Genomic DNA, 15,335 nt, shown 5'->3' on the forward strand with positions numbered 1-15,335 from the left:
ATCTCTAATTGTCATACCATTCGAATTTCATATTAAGAAATTCTTTTAACCCAAAAAGCAAATTATGCTTCCTTCAAACTGGTTGTCTTTAAAATACAAATCTTGTGTAATCCCACATAAGATATCTGTAATCAGAAGCACATTTAAAATTGGAATATAATTTAATTTCATTCACATGTGTTTCATAAACACATAATCCTTTATGGATTACAATCCGCCATCAAAATGATACATTTAATTATTCTGGCTGCTGTGAGAAAAGGCTATAAACGATCGGCCACCTGCAGGATCCTCACATGCGATATAGCCTACTAGCCAGGACAACTTCTTTATGTTTACAGACCTGACGTAATGACGCAGTGCCATGCTCAATTTCCCGCGAAAACCTACCTGTACCACTCAAATTAGAAAACATTATTATAAACTAACCGTTATGAATCGGGCTAAAGTAAGGCGATAGTTTTGAACACTGGCTGGTTATGTACTTGCTCAAATATTGATTTCGGATAATTTTTAACCAAAAAAAGTTACGGACTGCAGCTTTAACTAATCATCTTGTAATAAATGTCATTTCAGTTCTACTTTCTGAGTATGAATTATAATATGCAGTAAAAACAACAACACTCAAGCACTGTAAAAGGTTTTGTTCAACTGACTGGCATCTCTCCTGTATGATTTCATGTGAGTCTCTTCAGACCTTAGAACTGTACATGAATTATGAGCTTCTAGAACGTTTGACCTCCTAACTTGAACTCCTTTTCACAAATTGAACATAGAAATAAAAACAGTATAAATAAAAAATAAAAAAATACAGTTCTTTCTTAGTCGTATTAAGTGCGAACACTAAGTGCTCTCTCTATATTCAAAGTGCAAATAGAGACCAATTTTTTTCAAGTATGATATAGAGCTATACACAACTACAAAACCTATTATAGCCTACATACTAATAACAGCCTAGATATGTTATGCAGCCTAATTTGCGCGCATCAGGGAGTCGCTCTCAAACCGCGGGGCATTAAAATCGCTTCTGAATGCACGTGCGCGTTTTACTTTCGGATTCGATTTAACGATCGCGCGAACTCTCGGCGGTGCTGAGCGTGCATTCTATACAATACAAGACATTAATTTTGTCAGACGCTCTGCAACGAATCCTCCTTTGATGTTTCTTATGGGCCAATAAGGGTGTTTTTTGTTCGCGCTGAAGAACATTTTGAATAATAAAAAAATTGTCCGGCCAATCCGAGGCCCCTGCACACGTGGGGCCCCTAGGCTACAGCCTAGCCAAGCCTGTGCGTTAATCCGCACCTGGTAGTGGTGTTTGATATAATATTTCGTCGTATTGTAAATACATACTGTGTAGATAACCAGAGTAAGGCGAGCTGACTGACGTTATCAAGTACGCTGCTGTTCCATTCGCAGAATTACCGGACTTGCGTCCTTCCGTCCCCGGGAGTTCGCACTCCCGAGTCGAACTTGCAAAGTCCGAACTACCAAGGACGCAAGTCGAACTTTGCGTTCTTGGTATTGAGAAACGGCCATTGCATGTTTAAGTTAGTGTGAAAAAGTAATTTCCTGTTGCCAGCAGGTGGCGCTATAATTATAACTGAATATTGGCCTTTAAATGTGTTCAGGTCAGGACTCTTATAAAACGTGTGCAGTTTGGGGCAGATTGGGCATTGTATGCATGAGTTACAACAACTTCCTGTTTCATGGCATTAATAGCATGCTTTAGCACTTAGTAAGTGTTGCTATCATGTTTGAGCATATTTCTAGCATGTTTAGCACACAACGGCATATTTTACTGTATTGCTAATAGTGCATCACAGTGTTAAACATGACACTTCCTGTTGCCAGTAGGTGGCGCTATAACTATAACCGAATATGAGCATGTAGATATTTTCAGGTCAGGACTCTTATCAAACATGTGAAGTTTGAGGCAGATTAGACATTGAATGCATGAGTTACAACAACTTCCTGTTTGATGGTGTTAATAGCATGCTTTAGCAACATGCAAGTGTTGCTAGCATGTTTGAGCATGTTTCTAACATGTTTAGCACACAATGGCATATTTTACTGTGTTGGTAATAGTGCATCACAGTGTTAAAACATGTCACTTCCTATTAACAGTAGGTGGCACTGACTATAACCGAATACGGGCATGTATATGTGTTCAGGACAGGACTCTTATAAAACTTGTTAAATTTGGGGCAGATTGGACACTGCATGCCTGAGTTACATGTTTGCCTGAGTTACAGCAACTTCCTGTTTCATGGCGAAACATCAAACGAAAACTCAAGATCTTTGCAATTTAACATTACAAAGGCCTAAAGATAACCCTCACCAAATTTGAAGATGATCCAATTAAAACTGTAGGAGTTCGTCAAAGTATGAGGCCTGGAAATGGCAAAAACTGCACAAACATCGTACAGGAAATTCAAAATAATTGACTTCCTGTTGGGTTTTGGATTTTGTACCAAGAGCCTTTTTTTTGTAGGTAATGGTGTGTTACATGTGTGTACCGATTTTCGTACATGTACGTAAAACTTAGCTCGAGGCGCACTCCGTTGAATGTGTACAGGTGGCGCTATCGAGCCATTTTGCCACACCCACTTCTGAAACCCATATCAGATGTAAATTTTCGCCAGTTCTGACGCGTGTGCAAAGTTTCATGAGTTTTGGAGCATGTTTAGGCCTTCAAAAATGTGATTCACTTTGGAGAACAAGAAGAAACGGAGCAATTCCAATAGGGTCCTCACACCATCGGTGCTCGGGCCCTAAATATTATCTATCACTAAATAATCCTGACTATATTTGGTCTATTATGACTGATATTTTCAGCTTTTAAAGTGTAGCGAGCACCAATTAAACATTAACTGTGTCCTGAACAGTAAGAACAAGTAATACATTCACAGGGTTCCCTCTCTTAGAGACTGGACCCACAAAGAGCAATTTCTACCTGACCAAATATTTTAGATTTTAGAGATGAGAATAACTAGAAATATACAGCTTTAAAAAATAATATAACTTTTGAACAAAAATAAAATAAAACTTTTTTTCGAAATTGTTCATGTTTTTTTTATGACTGTGGGAACCTGGTAAAAAAAAAATACACCCCAAAAAGTATTTTTGTCCATTTGAAATTTTCTTTAATGTCACAGTTTAAGCACAATAAAAAGAGATTTTTTTTTCCCAGTCTTACGACAAACAGAAATACATATTTCAGTTTTCTTTCTTTTTTGCACTGTACAACAAACACCCTTACAAGCAACTCTAAATACATACTCTTGCGAACATGCTTCCAGAGTACAAACCACAGTTAAAAAAAACAACAACTTAAAACAATAATAAAAACTGCATATTAAATTCCCCCTTGTCTCTTTTTTGTCGTCTTTAACAAAACAGAAAATTCTGAAGGAAGAAACTGCACCGAAGTCAGAAACAGACAGAAAATGCACACACACCCATGGTAAAGTATACATATCATACACATCCACAGACTGAGGCCCATAAACTCTACATTCTACAAGTACCACAGAACTGATCCCATTCTCATTAAAACCAACATGCACACACATAATAATCTCACATCTGTAATAATAATAATTTTACACTCACAATTATGTGTCATTCATTTCTGAATGCATTTAAACATACTCCTCTATGGCTCTCCTTCAACCCTTAACACACTCTCTCTCTCTCTCTCACACTCACACACACACACCTCCAGAATCCAATTCAGTAGAGAACATTGTGGTTTTCGTTAATAGACTGACAACTTAAAGGATGAAATGGTAATGTATTACCATAGTATGCAAACAATGACCTGATAGACACTGTGCAAAAAGTATATCAGTCATAACATTTCATTGTTCGTTAAGAGCAGCAATTGTTTTCTACTCAAATGATGGGTCAGGATTACATGATTCCTATTCTATGGGCCATGAACCCCACCAAAAACATTCAAATCACATTGTGCTCTAAAATATCCACATTGTTTGATTTCCAGTTGGATAAGGCCCACTGAGGTATGCGTGGCAATTTAAACGGATAGTTCACCCAAAAATGATAATTCTGTCATAATTTACCCACCCTCATGTCAACCAAAACCCGTATGACTTTGTGTATTCTGTGGAAAAACAAGACATTTTGAAGAATGTTTTTGTCCATACAATGAAAGTCAATGGGGCCCAAAATCTGACCCCACTGACTTTAATTTTAAGGGAAAAAAAAGACATTTTTCAAAATATCTTCTTCTGTGTTCCACAACAGAAGAAGTCATACAGGTCTGGATAGCCAAGAGGGTGAGTAAATGACAGAATTTTCATTTTTGGGTGAACTATCTCTTTAATCACAAACTCACACTGGCAGGCACAAACACACGTACACTCACACATACAGAATAAAAGTCACATAGTGTGGTAAGGGTTAATGGTCCGTTTCTTCAGCCTCCGCAGGGGATGTGTCCTCCCATATTGTTGGCGTGTTGCCACAGGTATCAAGGCAGGAGCAGGCAACGGGGCGTAACCTGCTGCCTCCTGTGCATTATCCCGCCTCCAACACTGATTGGAGGGTGGGGAGAGTGGCAGTGGCATGGGCACGACATCACAGTCACTATATTCTGCCTCTTCAGTCTCATCATCATTCTCTGCGTGTCCGATCATATGAGATCCAGTGGAAGAAACAAGAGAGGCAGAAGAGGAAGGGAGAGCAGGAGTGCAATGGGGCAAAACACGTTTCTTTTTTGAGGTATCATCACTAAACAAGTGGGAACGTGGCTTACTGGTGGGAGCAGAGAGTAAGACAGGACTTAAGTCAAGCTCGCTCAGGTCAACAGGCGAGAGCTCCAAAGACCCCAGTTTGGCCAACGAGGCTGAGCGCTTCATCATTGAGGGTGGGGTCAGGCCAGCCTGCCGGATCCGAGCCTCCACCTCTTTGGTCCTCTCTCGCGCAGCCCGGCCCTTTCTTTGCTCCCTCCTGGACCACGGTTGGCTGAGCCGCCTGTCCGAGCAGCCACTCACCTGCCAGAGGAACGCCCCGAGCTCTTTCAGGGTCTCCCAGGTTTCCCTCATGTATTTTGGACAGCGTCCCGGCAGACAGTCGGAGTCTGTGTAACTCTCCTGCTCGGTGATTCCCTCCAGCTGTAGAACCATGGCCAGAGACGAGCTAGATGAAATGGAATGGCTTTGTCTTGAGTGCGTGAGGCCGGTGTTCATGCGCTCTCCCTCCCTGAGTGGTCTCTCGCTCTCTCTTCCCGTTCTGTCCTCATCAGCCGAAAGACTCTCGTCTTTCTCCACCTTGTCCGTGTTGTTCTGAGGCTGGTGATGGCGTGTTGACACAGTGCTTGGATTAGGTGTGAGGTGTGTTTGGGATGAGGTCTCCTCAGTTTTCTCTCTGCTGCTGGTGTTGACGGGGGAGCGTCGCGAGGGACACGCGGGGGCCAAGGTCACCAGTGTCGCTGACGAGACCTCCTGCTTGATCTTCTGCTCAAGCTCCCTGGTGGCTCGGCGCACGGTGCCCTTTGGCCAGTCGCTTTGCTGGTCCTTCCCATGCTCCACCTTCTCCTTTTCAGCTTCCGCTGATGTGGCTTGTGTGAACTCCTCTTCTTCACTGCTGCTACTGGAAACAGGTTGGCTGATAGGAGGGGGGGGGAGGGTTACACTGTGCCGTATGGACTCCTTTTCTGAAACTGTGTTATGGACTGAGACACTGCAGCTCTCCTGTAGCAGAAAAACAGGGGCATAGCGTGGTTATTTGTATTGAATATGTACCTTCATTATTTTGTGTTTTAAAGGTGAAGTGTACAATTTCTATGCCTCTAGCGGCAAAAAGTGGAATTGCACAAATGTGAGTGGTGCTTGACCTCGCAGCCTTGATACTAAGGTGTTTGGTAGTTGCCAATAAGTTACTATGTAATTGCTATGGTACTCTGGGTGGTGGAATAAATTGCTAGATGCGTATAAAAAAAAGCCATGTGACTTTGTGTCAACGAGTCGTGTGACTGAATAGTTCGCTTAGAGAATAAAAGAAAACATGTTTATCTGGTCATTTTGAAATGCAGGAGCCAAAGCATGGCCTCCCAGAAATGAACACAAGACATCTGCTGCCTAGAGCTAGCAAGCGGGAAGTTCATCAGAGCATTCTAAGCTGTAAGTAATTTATTACATTTTAAACGTATTCATTTATTTTAATATTGTAATTCATTACATCAATTACATTTAATAAAGGACAACAGTGGGCTTTCCAGTGATTCCAACTTCAATTGGCAGCAATTATTATTATTAATATTATTATTAATATTTTGCAGCAATTTACCCAGAAGTTACAATTGTTTTTATATATATTAAATTTACAATGTGTACGAAAATGTAACTAGTGTTAATATATGATTGGTATACTTTTAGTTTAAACAGGGACATTAAACTGAAACGGTAAGTTTTTTACCATCAAAAAATTACACACTTCACCTTTTACTCTAATTGTGCATGAAAACTGAATGCAACTGCAGCAGACTGATCAACACCATGACAGATGCAGGATCCCATGCAACATTTCTCATCAACAGTGGGTGGCAGTGTGGGACATGACTTCATTCAAACATGATTGAGGTGAGACACAGTATGGGAACGGAACCTGATTTTAATAAAGTTTGGCACTTACTCTCAGGAACATTATTCCCTTGCTGCAGGATGATAACATAATATTAAGACAGATGCATTCAAAGCTTTGTTCTACTGTCTAAATAAGAATTCATAGTCATTCATAGAGGTTTAATTTATTTAATTGAGAATTAACATAAAAGTAAATAAACTCCTTTGTTAATTTGTGCATTTTGGGTGAACTATCCTTTTAAGAAATTAGACACAATTATAGCTTTGTATGGTTAAATGGACATTTCACCCAAAATGCTGTCATGATTTACTCACCCTTGTGTTGTTTCAAACCTGCATTATTTAAATGTCTTTATTATTCAAGTATCTTTCATTTGTGTTCCACAGAAGAAAGTTATACAGGTTTGGAATGACATGAGAGTGAATAAATGATGAAACTATCAATCCCTATGAGGGAAGTTTCCAAAACTACACATTCCCACAATTTTTCAATACCACCTTACCTTTTTCTGTTCCTCCTCTTTGACAGGGTTGTCAGGAAGTAGCCGTTTTGTCTCTATACTCGGGCTTTTGTCCCGAGGTGTCTGCTGCACCGCCTGCTCAGAAGTCCCACGGATCTGACCCTCTTGAGAAAGGCCCTGGAACTTCTCTCTGGCACTGAAGAAGTCAATGCGGTCTGTGCTTAGAGTCAAGGGAGGGGTGGTCGAGAGCCCAGCTCTGTGTAATGTGGCACTGGGGTGGTGGTCTTCATCACTGCTGTAACTTAGCCCCGCACAGTCCGTCCCCGTGTCAGGCACTTGCTGGCTGAGATCCTGCAGCCCTGAAGAGTCCGGGGTCTGCATGCATGGCTCAGGAGTCCTACTCCTAACACTCACAGATGAGAGCACCTTTGGACTAGACTTCTCCAAAGGCACAAGATCGGACACCTCAGGCTGCTCAGACAGACCTTGCTTGGCCTTTGCATCTGAGAGAAGCCTAGGGGATGAGGGTGGGTTATGTACAGCGGCGGGTGAATGAGGACGACCCAATGGGACAGTCTCTGCAATAGTCATGGAGGTGACATCGGATCTGGCTTCTGGGACCACAGTGGCAGCCCTGGGTCTGGGGAGGGAAGGCATCTCTGTGGGTTCATGGAGGTTGTCGTCTGGTTTCCCCAGGCCATTGTAAATGTGGGTATCTGGCCAGGATGTCGTATCAGGCTCTGTCCGCTCCTTAGCTTCAGTAGCACTGGCTGAGGTGGGTGTGAGAGTCTGCAGGAAATCCTGCAATGAGGGTGACGTCTGGCTGAAGGTCTGGTTGCGGGAATTGGAGCGTCCGAGAGACTGTGCAGCAGTGGCTTTACAGAGTGGCTCATGGTGCTCTGACAGATCACTATCCGAGTGGGAACGCCACAATTTATTGTGTCTCTGTTTGCTAGTATGGAGAAAAGGAAAGGTTAGGTAAACAAAACTTAACTACTGAAAATAGCAAGGTATAAAAGAACTAGAGGTTTACAATATATTTTGGTTGCTGATAAATTATTTGATATTAAGAAAAACTGATTTTAATTATTAAAAGTAATCTAAGTAGAATAACTGATTGTGTGTTGCATTAAATTAGTTTTCTGTATTTTTTTCTTCTGTGCACTATTAATATTTTGGTGGGAAAAAAATGCTGTTTTCGATGCAAACTACTAATGAATTATAACATAGTCCTGCAGGTGAGCACAGAGTCACTCACAGCACATTTGTCTGATTTCACACCCTCTGCTCTTATCAGCTAAGTGAATATTGACCGTAGTGACACATTATTTACAGTATATACATGACGGCTTGTGGTATAAGACTGTAAAATGACAGAAATGTCAGCTGTGGTATAAATAACCATCAAGAACTCACTGGCAGTTTTGTTCATTTTAAATCGTCCATATCATGAAGACAGGATTTTTCTTACTTGTGCATGCTGCAATAAACATAAAACTACTGTTTAAAAGTTTTGGGTTGGAAATATTTTTTAATGTTTTTCCAAAAGTACATAAATTACAAAATACAGTTAAAACTGTAATAATGTGAAATATTATTTTAATTTAAAATAACTCTTTTCTATTTTAATACATTTTAAAATGTAATTTATTCCTGTGATGGCAAAGCTGAATTTTCTGCAGCAATTACTCCAGTCTTCAGTGTAGCATGAGCCTTCAAAAATCATTCTAATATGCTGATGTAATGCTCAAGAAACATTCTTATTATTATCAGTTGTGGTGGTTAATAATTTTGTGGAAATTGCGCAACATTTTTTCCCCAGAATTCTTTGAGTAAAAAAAAACCAACAACATTTATTTAAATTGGAAATCTTTTTAACATCACAAATGTTTAAATTGGCACTTTTAATCAATTTAATGTATCCTTGTAATATAAAAATATTTTAAAAAACATTACAGACCACAAACTTTTGAATGGTAGTGTACTCTAAGTTGCATAAACCTGCAAACCATTTATGAAAACTAAGCTGCAAAAATGGGTCACTCTGAAATAGTCATAGTTTTGATTTTAACATTAATATATGATCACTTAATTGCCTACATTTACACATTAAGTATTTAGCAACATGACCCGCCACCACTGAGTATGTCACAAATAAAATTTTAAACTGCTTATAATGGGTCAGAAAGATAAAAAATTATGAAAGCTTGGCTGTCAAACAGACGTCAAAGAAAAATCTTATAAACATGTATCTTTTAAAAATATTTCACAGCTTGAGTGGTTTTGTCAGACCTAAAAAAACATGAATAATCCCATTCAGTGATTTTACAGGAAGTGCAAGTGGATTGTTGTACATGCATACCCACCCACACCAGAGCCCACATGCACAAACTTACAACCTCTGAGACGCAAGCACACAATCAAAGACGCACAAGTTACTAAGTGGAATGTGGTCGAACAGCCACTGTAACTTCTCAATGAATACAATCAGAGCCCTATAATCAACTGTGAAAAGAAACATGTCATTAAAATGGAAGGGAACGTGTCTGCGGTCATTAGAGTAAGTGGCATACCTGCAGGTTTAAATATTTGAACGCACACAGACATTTCCTGCTATTCACATGACTACACACATTCAAATGGCACATTTACCTGGCCATCAGGATTCCTTGATACTCCTCCAGCTGTCTCATGAATGATGGGTTGGGTTTAGTGACCACTCGCCGCTCTTTAACATACCCAAAGGCCTGCTCCAGGTCCCAGCCGTACTCCTTCATGGCATAAGCAATCACAGTGGAGGCAGAACGACTAACGCCCATCTTACAATGCACCAGACACTTTGCCCCTGCTTTCCTGTAGGTATTACATTAGTCTTGTGTTAAAAGATAGATGTAGTGCTAGTACTGTCAACATGACATTTTTTAGTGAAGCAAAACTAAAACACAGGTTAACAATTAATTTGAATTAAGACTTTATCTGAAACCAAGGAGCAGAGAAAAACAAAAAGAGACTTTAAACCTGAAATATTGGAAACATCTTTTATACTAATACTAGTGTTCACATTGCATCAGAATTACAGTATTTTCAAGTTTCTTACTGAAAACTTTTCATGCCTTTGTTGAACCTGTAATTTTAACTGATGAAAATTATGAGTTCTTCAGTATTCCTATTAGTGTATCTTTATGAGTATTCCTTCATGTTGTGCACTGGATGTTATTTGAAGTTCTTAATCATTTGGATTTTCAGCAATTGTATTGTTTACGGGATGCCGTTAAAATGGCAGCAGCCTCAACAGTAAAAGCTAGTTAGATACCTCAAAAAAATGTTAATATGCAATTTTATTATAGTCAGTATTGCAAATGCATTTTGAGATGAATTAATTAGGGACACACAACATATATTGAAAGAATATTGGTTATTGGCCGATTATTATTAATTTATTAGTATTAGTCAAAACTGGATATCCTGTATATCGAACCAATACGAATATAATGCTCAGTTCCCATATTTTTACATTCAGATCACCATAGCTGTTATCTAATGCTTGGTCAAAGTTAGTCTTAAAAACATAATTTTTTTTTTTTGGATTTATAAGATTTATTTTTGCCTTTATTAGGATAGGACAGTATTTCAGACAGGAAGTAAGGTGGGAGAGAGAGAGGGGGGAATGGATCGGGAAAGATCTGCGAACTGGGACTTGAACTCGGGACACCTGAAGCACAACGGTGCTATATGTCGGTGCGCTGCCCCGAAGGCTATTGGCGCTGACTTAAATGACATAATTGAATAACATTTAATAATATCTCAAAATAAATTTCCATTTTTAATACTGCACAATATTGTGAAGCCCAAAATCACTTTAACATTGAAACATTTTTGGTTTATTTTTATGTTTTGAATTTTAAAATTGCACTAATATTTAATATAATAATAACTATTATAATTGTATTAGCTATCAGTTATATTTTATTGTCTTATCGGTATCGGACAAAATTTTAATACATCCATATAATTAATGTACTGATAAAGTGTTTTCTTGACATTAGCAACACAACCATAGATGGATCAATCTGCAGTTATGAGCGAAACCAAACTGATTCAGAGTAGAATCTCACAAATGTGGTAATTCTGACATAACAAACGTAGCGTAAGTATTTAGAAAGAGCACAGGTTATTTGTATAACAATTACAGCTAGAAAACCAGAGTGTTTTACTCCAAAGTGAGCATTAAGAGGTTATTCATACTCACTTGGCTCTAGAGATGAATTTATAAGTGTCATTCCAGTAAGCCAGCAAGTCTGTGGCCTCTTCATCGTAAACCCGGATATTGTGGTACTCAAATAGGCTTGGGAAGAAGTTATCGATCTCCCGCGTCACATTAAGGATGTATTGCACCCTGATAGTAAACACAAAGAACCGAAAATCTGTGTAATTATTAATGCCAGGAAGAGATTTCAAAGAGAATAATAAAGGATAACACAGGTTTATGGCTAAAACAGTCTGGCAAAGTAGCTTCTATTGCAGGTATTATAGGTATGCATGTTTTCATAGACGAGGATGTCAACAAAACTCACCCGGTGTTTTGCAGCTCTTCCAGATTAGATGCATTCCATTCAGAACCCTATAATTATGTGCAATCCAAAAATGACTTATGGTACAACGTAACCGAAATGTATATTTAAAATGTATTGGTGACATAACTCTCACCAGGTAAACATGCTCAAAAATCTCTGTGGGCCTGTCCATCTGCCCCAAGATGATGATCATCTCATTATCAATGTACTCCTTAAATTCCCGTAGGTTACACACCATCTGCATCTCCAGCTCTGTGCGGATCTAAACAGAAGTGTGTGTGCAGGTACAACTTGTGAGCTAAGACGTGAGAAGATTCTACTGAATAAATCAATCTTTCAGGAAGTGATTTTTAGGATGTGTATTTGGATCATACATCTTTAGAAGTGACGTTCTCAAGGTCCTTCTGCATCATGATCTCTCTCAGACGAGTCTTGATGAGTCTCTCTGTTCTTTCTCTCTCAGTTGGCCTGGAGACACAAAGCAAAAACAAACAAACAAAAAAAACACTTTCATATTTCTGTTAACATTTCACCACTTGAAAAAAAAATCAATGATTTGTGCAAATCTAACACATCCACTGGTACAACTTTGCAAGCAAAAGATATATATTAGATTATCTATTAGCCATATTTAGAGAAAGTGTCTTGTTCTAAAATATAAAGTTCCATGATACATCAAAACTGGCTTCAGTTTGCTCAAATTGCAGGACCATTTACAAATTAGTACTCACACTTCAGAGAAGAGCACAGGTGAGTCTGCTCGGTGGGACTGCACGTCCTGCATGGCGTTCCACTCATTGATGCAGGCCTGATCTGAAGACACCCGGCTCTGGTAGTAACTCACCCAAGTCAGGAAGAGGCTGCCTGGGAAGTAGTTATGACAACGGGCCACTTCACAGGCCTTATGAAGAGATTGCAGGGCAGACCTGAGAGAAAAGGTGCTCCATATCAAAACATGCCACCATATTAGGGTTGGACTGATACTAAAATTGTTTCTTAGGCACAATATATCAGCCTTTAGTGCCCCAGTATCAATATTAGATCAAAACCTTAGGCAACAAATTAACAGCCTAGGGATGATAGATGACATGAATCTAGATTTAACAATGACTGATTTAACAATTCAATGATAATAAGCTCTCATATTGATAATTTTATTCTTTTTTTTAAATATGTAATTTAATTATAAAATAAATAATCTACAGGGTTCGTACACATTTTTACCAATACATTTCCATGACTTTTGAGACAATATTCATGACATAAAGGTTCCATTATTTTACAATAAGAATAAAAATCTGTTCAAATTATCATCTGTTAACTAAAATTAATGACTATTAATGCTACTTGTTTGCTTTCTTGTTTTAGTAATAAGTACAAGCTGCAACTGCGCCAGACATTACTCCACATTTCACATCACTGAATATTATCATTTATTTAACTGTGTGGCCAGGATAGCTATTTTGGTGTCATTTTGTGTGTATTTTTGCTGCTTAAATGCAACAAGCTGCGCTTTAGAGCCCTGCATTTCAGGCCGAGCCCGATTGGGCTTACTTCCTCCTTATTTTTATATTTTAGGTATCCATCAATTATTATGGTGATGAAAAAGATTTGCCGCGCTGGTGGAAACAACAGGAGACCGTGCTACCGCGACTGTCTAGAGCGGCTCGGACGGTATTTAGTGTCCAGCAGCAGCAGCGAGTGCCGGAAGAGTTCCACGTTAAGGCGCACGCAAAGCTTGCCGCAAAACCCCAGCAAGTAATTACCATGATGAATGTGTCGGGGCCAGGGGAAATAGAATATTCGCTGAGTTTCGGTTAATTTTTGTGAAGCACTCCTGCTGACCAAGACGGCAGAAAGCGCATCCTGTTTGTTTTCTAAAAAAGCACAACGTATGCTGATATTGAGAATGCACACAAACAAAAGTAGACCCTTAACAGTCCCGAATTATGTATTACTCTTACCTTTATGAGCAAAAATGACGGTTGTTTCCACTGTTATAAGAAAAAAATGCAAGTGATCGCGCTGGCGACTCCATGTCCTGCAAAGCGCGCTTTAGCGTCTCTGCACAAACGATTGGATACGCATGATTGGATTGCAAACATATTTATAAATTAACGTAATAAAGAAAGGAAAATAAATATAACCACTTTGCCATTATAACAAAACTGAACTATTTTAATGGCTACAACAGCAGCTGTGTAATGGTGAAGAGAGAAAGAGAAAAAAGATACGGGCTCCAGTCAGACTTGGCCGGTAATTCTGATAATCTGTCGGACAAGGGCCGGACTAGGGCATATGTTTGAGGCCCGTGCAGGGTTCTACTGAGCTTGTTTGGTAGCAAACTCAATTTGGTACTCGCAAGGCGGCTTTATATAAGCACGCGGGCTTTGGATGTGACTGCGCACCGCCTCTGGAGTGCGCGAGTACCGAATGGCTTAAAAAGACGTGCAAATAAATAATACAATTTTGTGACGATGCAACAATGACCCGATTAGGCAAGTGACAATTCTGTCAACTGTCCCGAAACGCGAGCGAGAGTCTTGTATCGCAGCGTGCAGCGGCTCTTGTAGTGCAGACAAGATGCGCCTATGTGTAGCCGTTTGAAGAGAAAGCCAAAGAGAGAAGGCGAGGTACAGCTGAATCACTCACGCTGTTTTCAAATGACCGATTTGATCAGTCTGTGTGGATTTATTTACTCATCAAACCTGTATGCTATAGACTATTGAATAAATGTGTGAATATCCATCATTTTAAAGTCAAAAGCTGCGGGAATGAGTAAAACTATGCGATATAAGCTTAATATGTGCAATCCCGCACCGATATTCAGGACCTGATTAAACACAATTCTATTATACAGAGTTTTGTGAAATAGATTTCCATGACTTTTCCAAAACTTTCGGGGTTTATTTATTTTTCCAAAACTTTTCCAGGCCTGAAAATTACTGTTTTAAAATTCCATGAGTTTTGCAGGTTTTTCATGACCGTACAAACCCTGAATCTATTTTTTTTTAACCATAAATGCATACAGTTTGTTTTTATGAAAATAAAAATAATCAAATACGTAACAAAACATAAATAATAAAAAATAAGTTAGTGGAACAATACAATTTAAAACAAAATAGAGGGCAAATAACTTTTGACTATGACTATTTTTTTTTAAATATCTGATTAAACATAATAATAATAATTTTCAGTAAAAGTATTCAAAATATTCAAGCACCAAAATTTCAGCAACTGAAAATGTCCATCAGAAACCTCAAAAAAGCTCTTTATTTTCAATTTAGAAAACGGAAAACTTTAATTTCTTAAAATCTATTTAAAAGGTGACATATCATGAAAATCTGACTTTTCCAGGTTTTAAGTGCTATAATCAGGTCCCCGGTGCATCAACCAACCAAGAAAACGTGAAAAAGATTAACCCAGTAACTTTGTTTTGGTAAGCCTTTTTCTGGTCTAGTGACATTGCAAAGGGATCTTATTATAATATTACTGCCCCTTAATCTGTAAGTTTCCACCCACAGCGCCATCATTTTGATTTTGCAAGCGACAACGGTGTACTAGCTCTAATGCCATGGCGAAAGTTTGAGCAAAACACGCTAACTGTTCTGTCTTTGGCTGCACAGACGAGCACAGATCACTATTTAGAGTTCCAGCCTCAGAGGAGACAAGAGAGCAGTGGATTTATTGAT

At 39.0% G+C, this 15,335-nt stretch overlaps 1 protein-coding gene across 2 annotated transcripts in view; it reads right to left on the minus strand.

Moving 5' to 3' along the window:
* Nucleotides 1-4,282: 4,282 nt before the first annotated feature.
* Nucleotides 4,283-15,335, minus strand: part of LOC107689202 (protein phosphatase Slingshot homolog 2-like) — a 34,920-nt gene continuing 23,867 nt past the window's right edge. For both annotated transcript variants that reach the window (XM_016487134.1, XM_016487133.1), the window contains 8 exons: nt 12,375-12,569; nt 12,018-12,111; nt 11,777-11,905; nt 11,644-11,690; nt 11,319-11,465; nt 9,722-9,922; nt 7,112-8,021; nt 4,283-5,717 (listed from right to left, as the gene is read on the minus strand). In XM_016487134.1, the coding sequence (XP_016342620.1) occupies nt 4,407-5,717; nt 7,112-8,021; nt 9,722-9,922; nt 11,319-11,465; nt 11,644-11,690; nt 11,777-11,905; nt 12,018-12,111; nt 12,375-12,569 (3,034 nt within the window). In that variant the 3' untranslated portion in view covers nt 4,283-4,406. The remainder of the gene's footprint in view (nt 5,718-7,111; nt 8,022-9,721; nt 9,923-11,318; nt 11,466-11,643; nt 11,691-11,776; nt 11,906-12,017; nt 12,112-12,374; nt 12,570-15,335) is intronic.

Source organism: Sinocyclocheilus anshuiensis, unplaced genomic scaffold (genome assembly GCF_001515605.1).
Source record: "Sinocyclocheilus anshuiensis isolate Anshui unplaced genomic scaffold, SAMN03320099.WGS_v1.1 scaffold966, whole genome shotgun sequence".
NCBI classification, from domain to species: Eukaryota; Metazoa; Chordata; class Actinopteri; order Cypriniformes; family Cyprinidae; genus Sinocyclocheilus; species Sinocyclocheilus anshuiensis.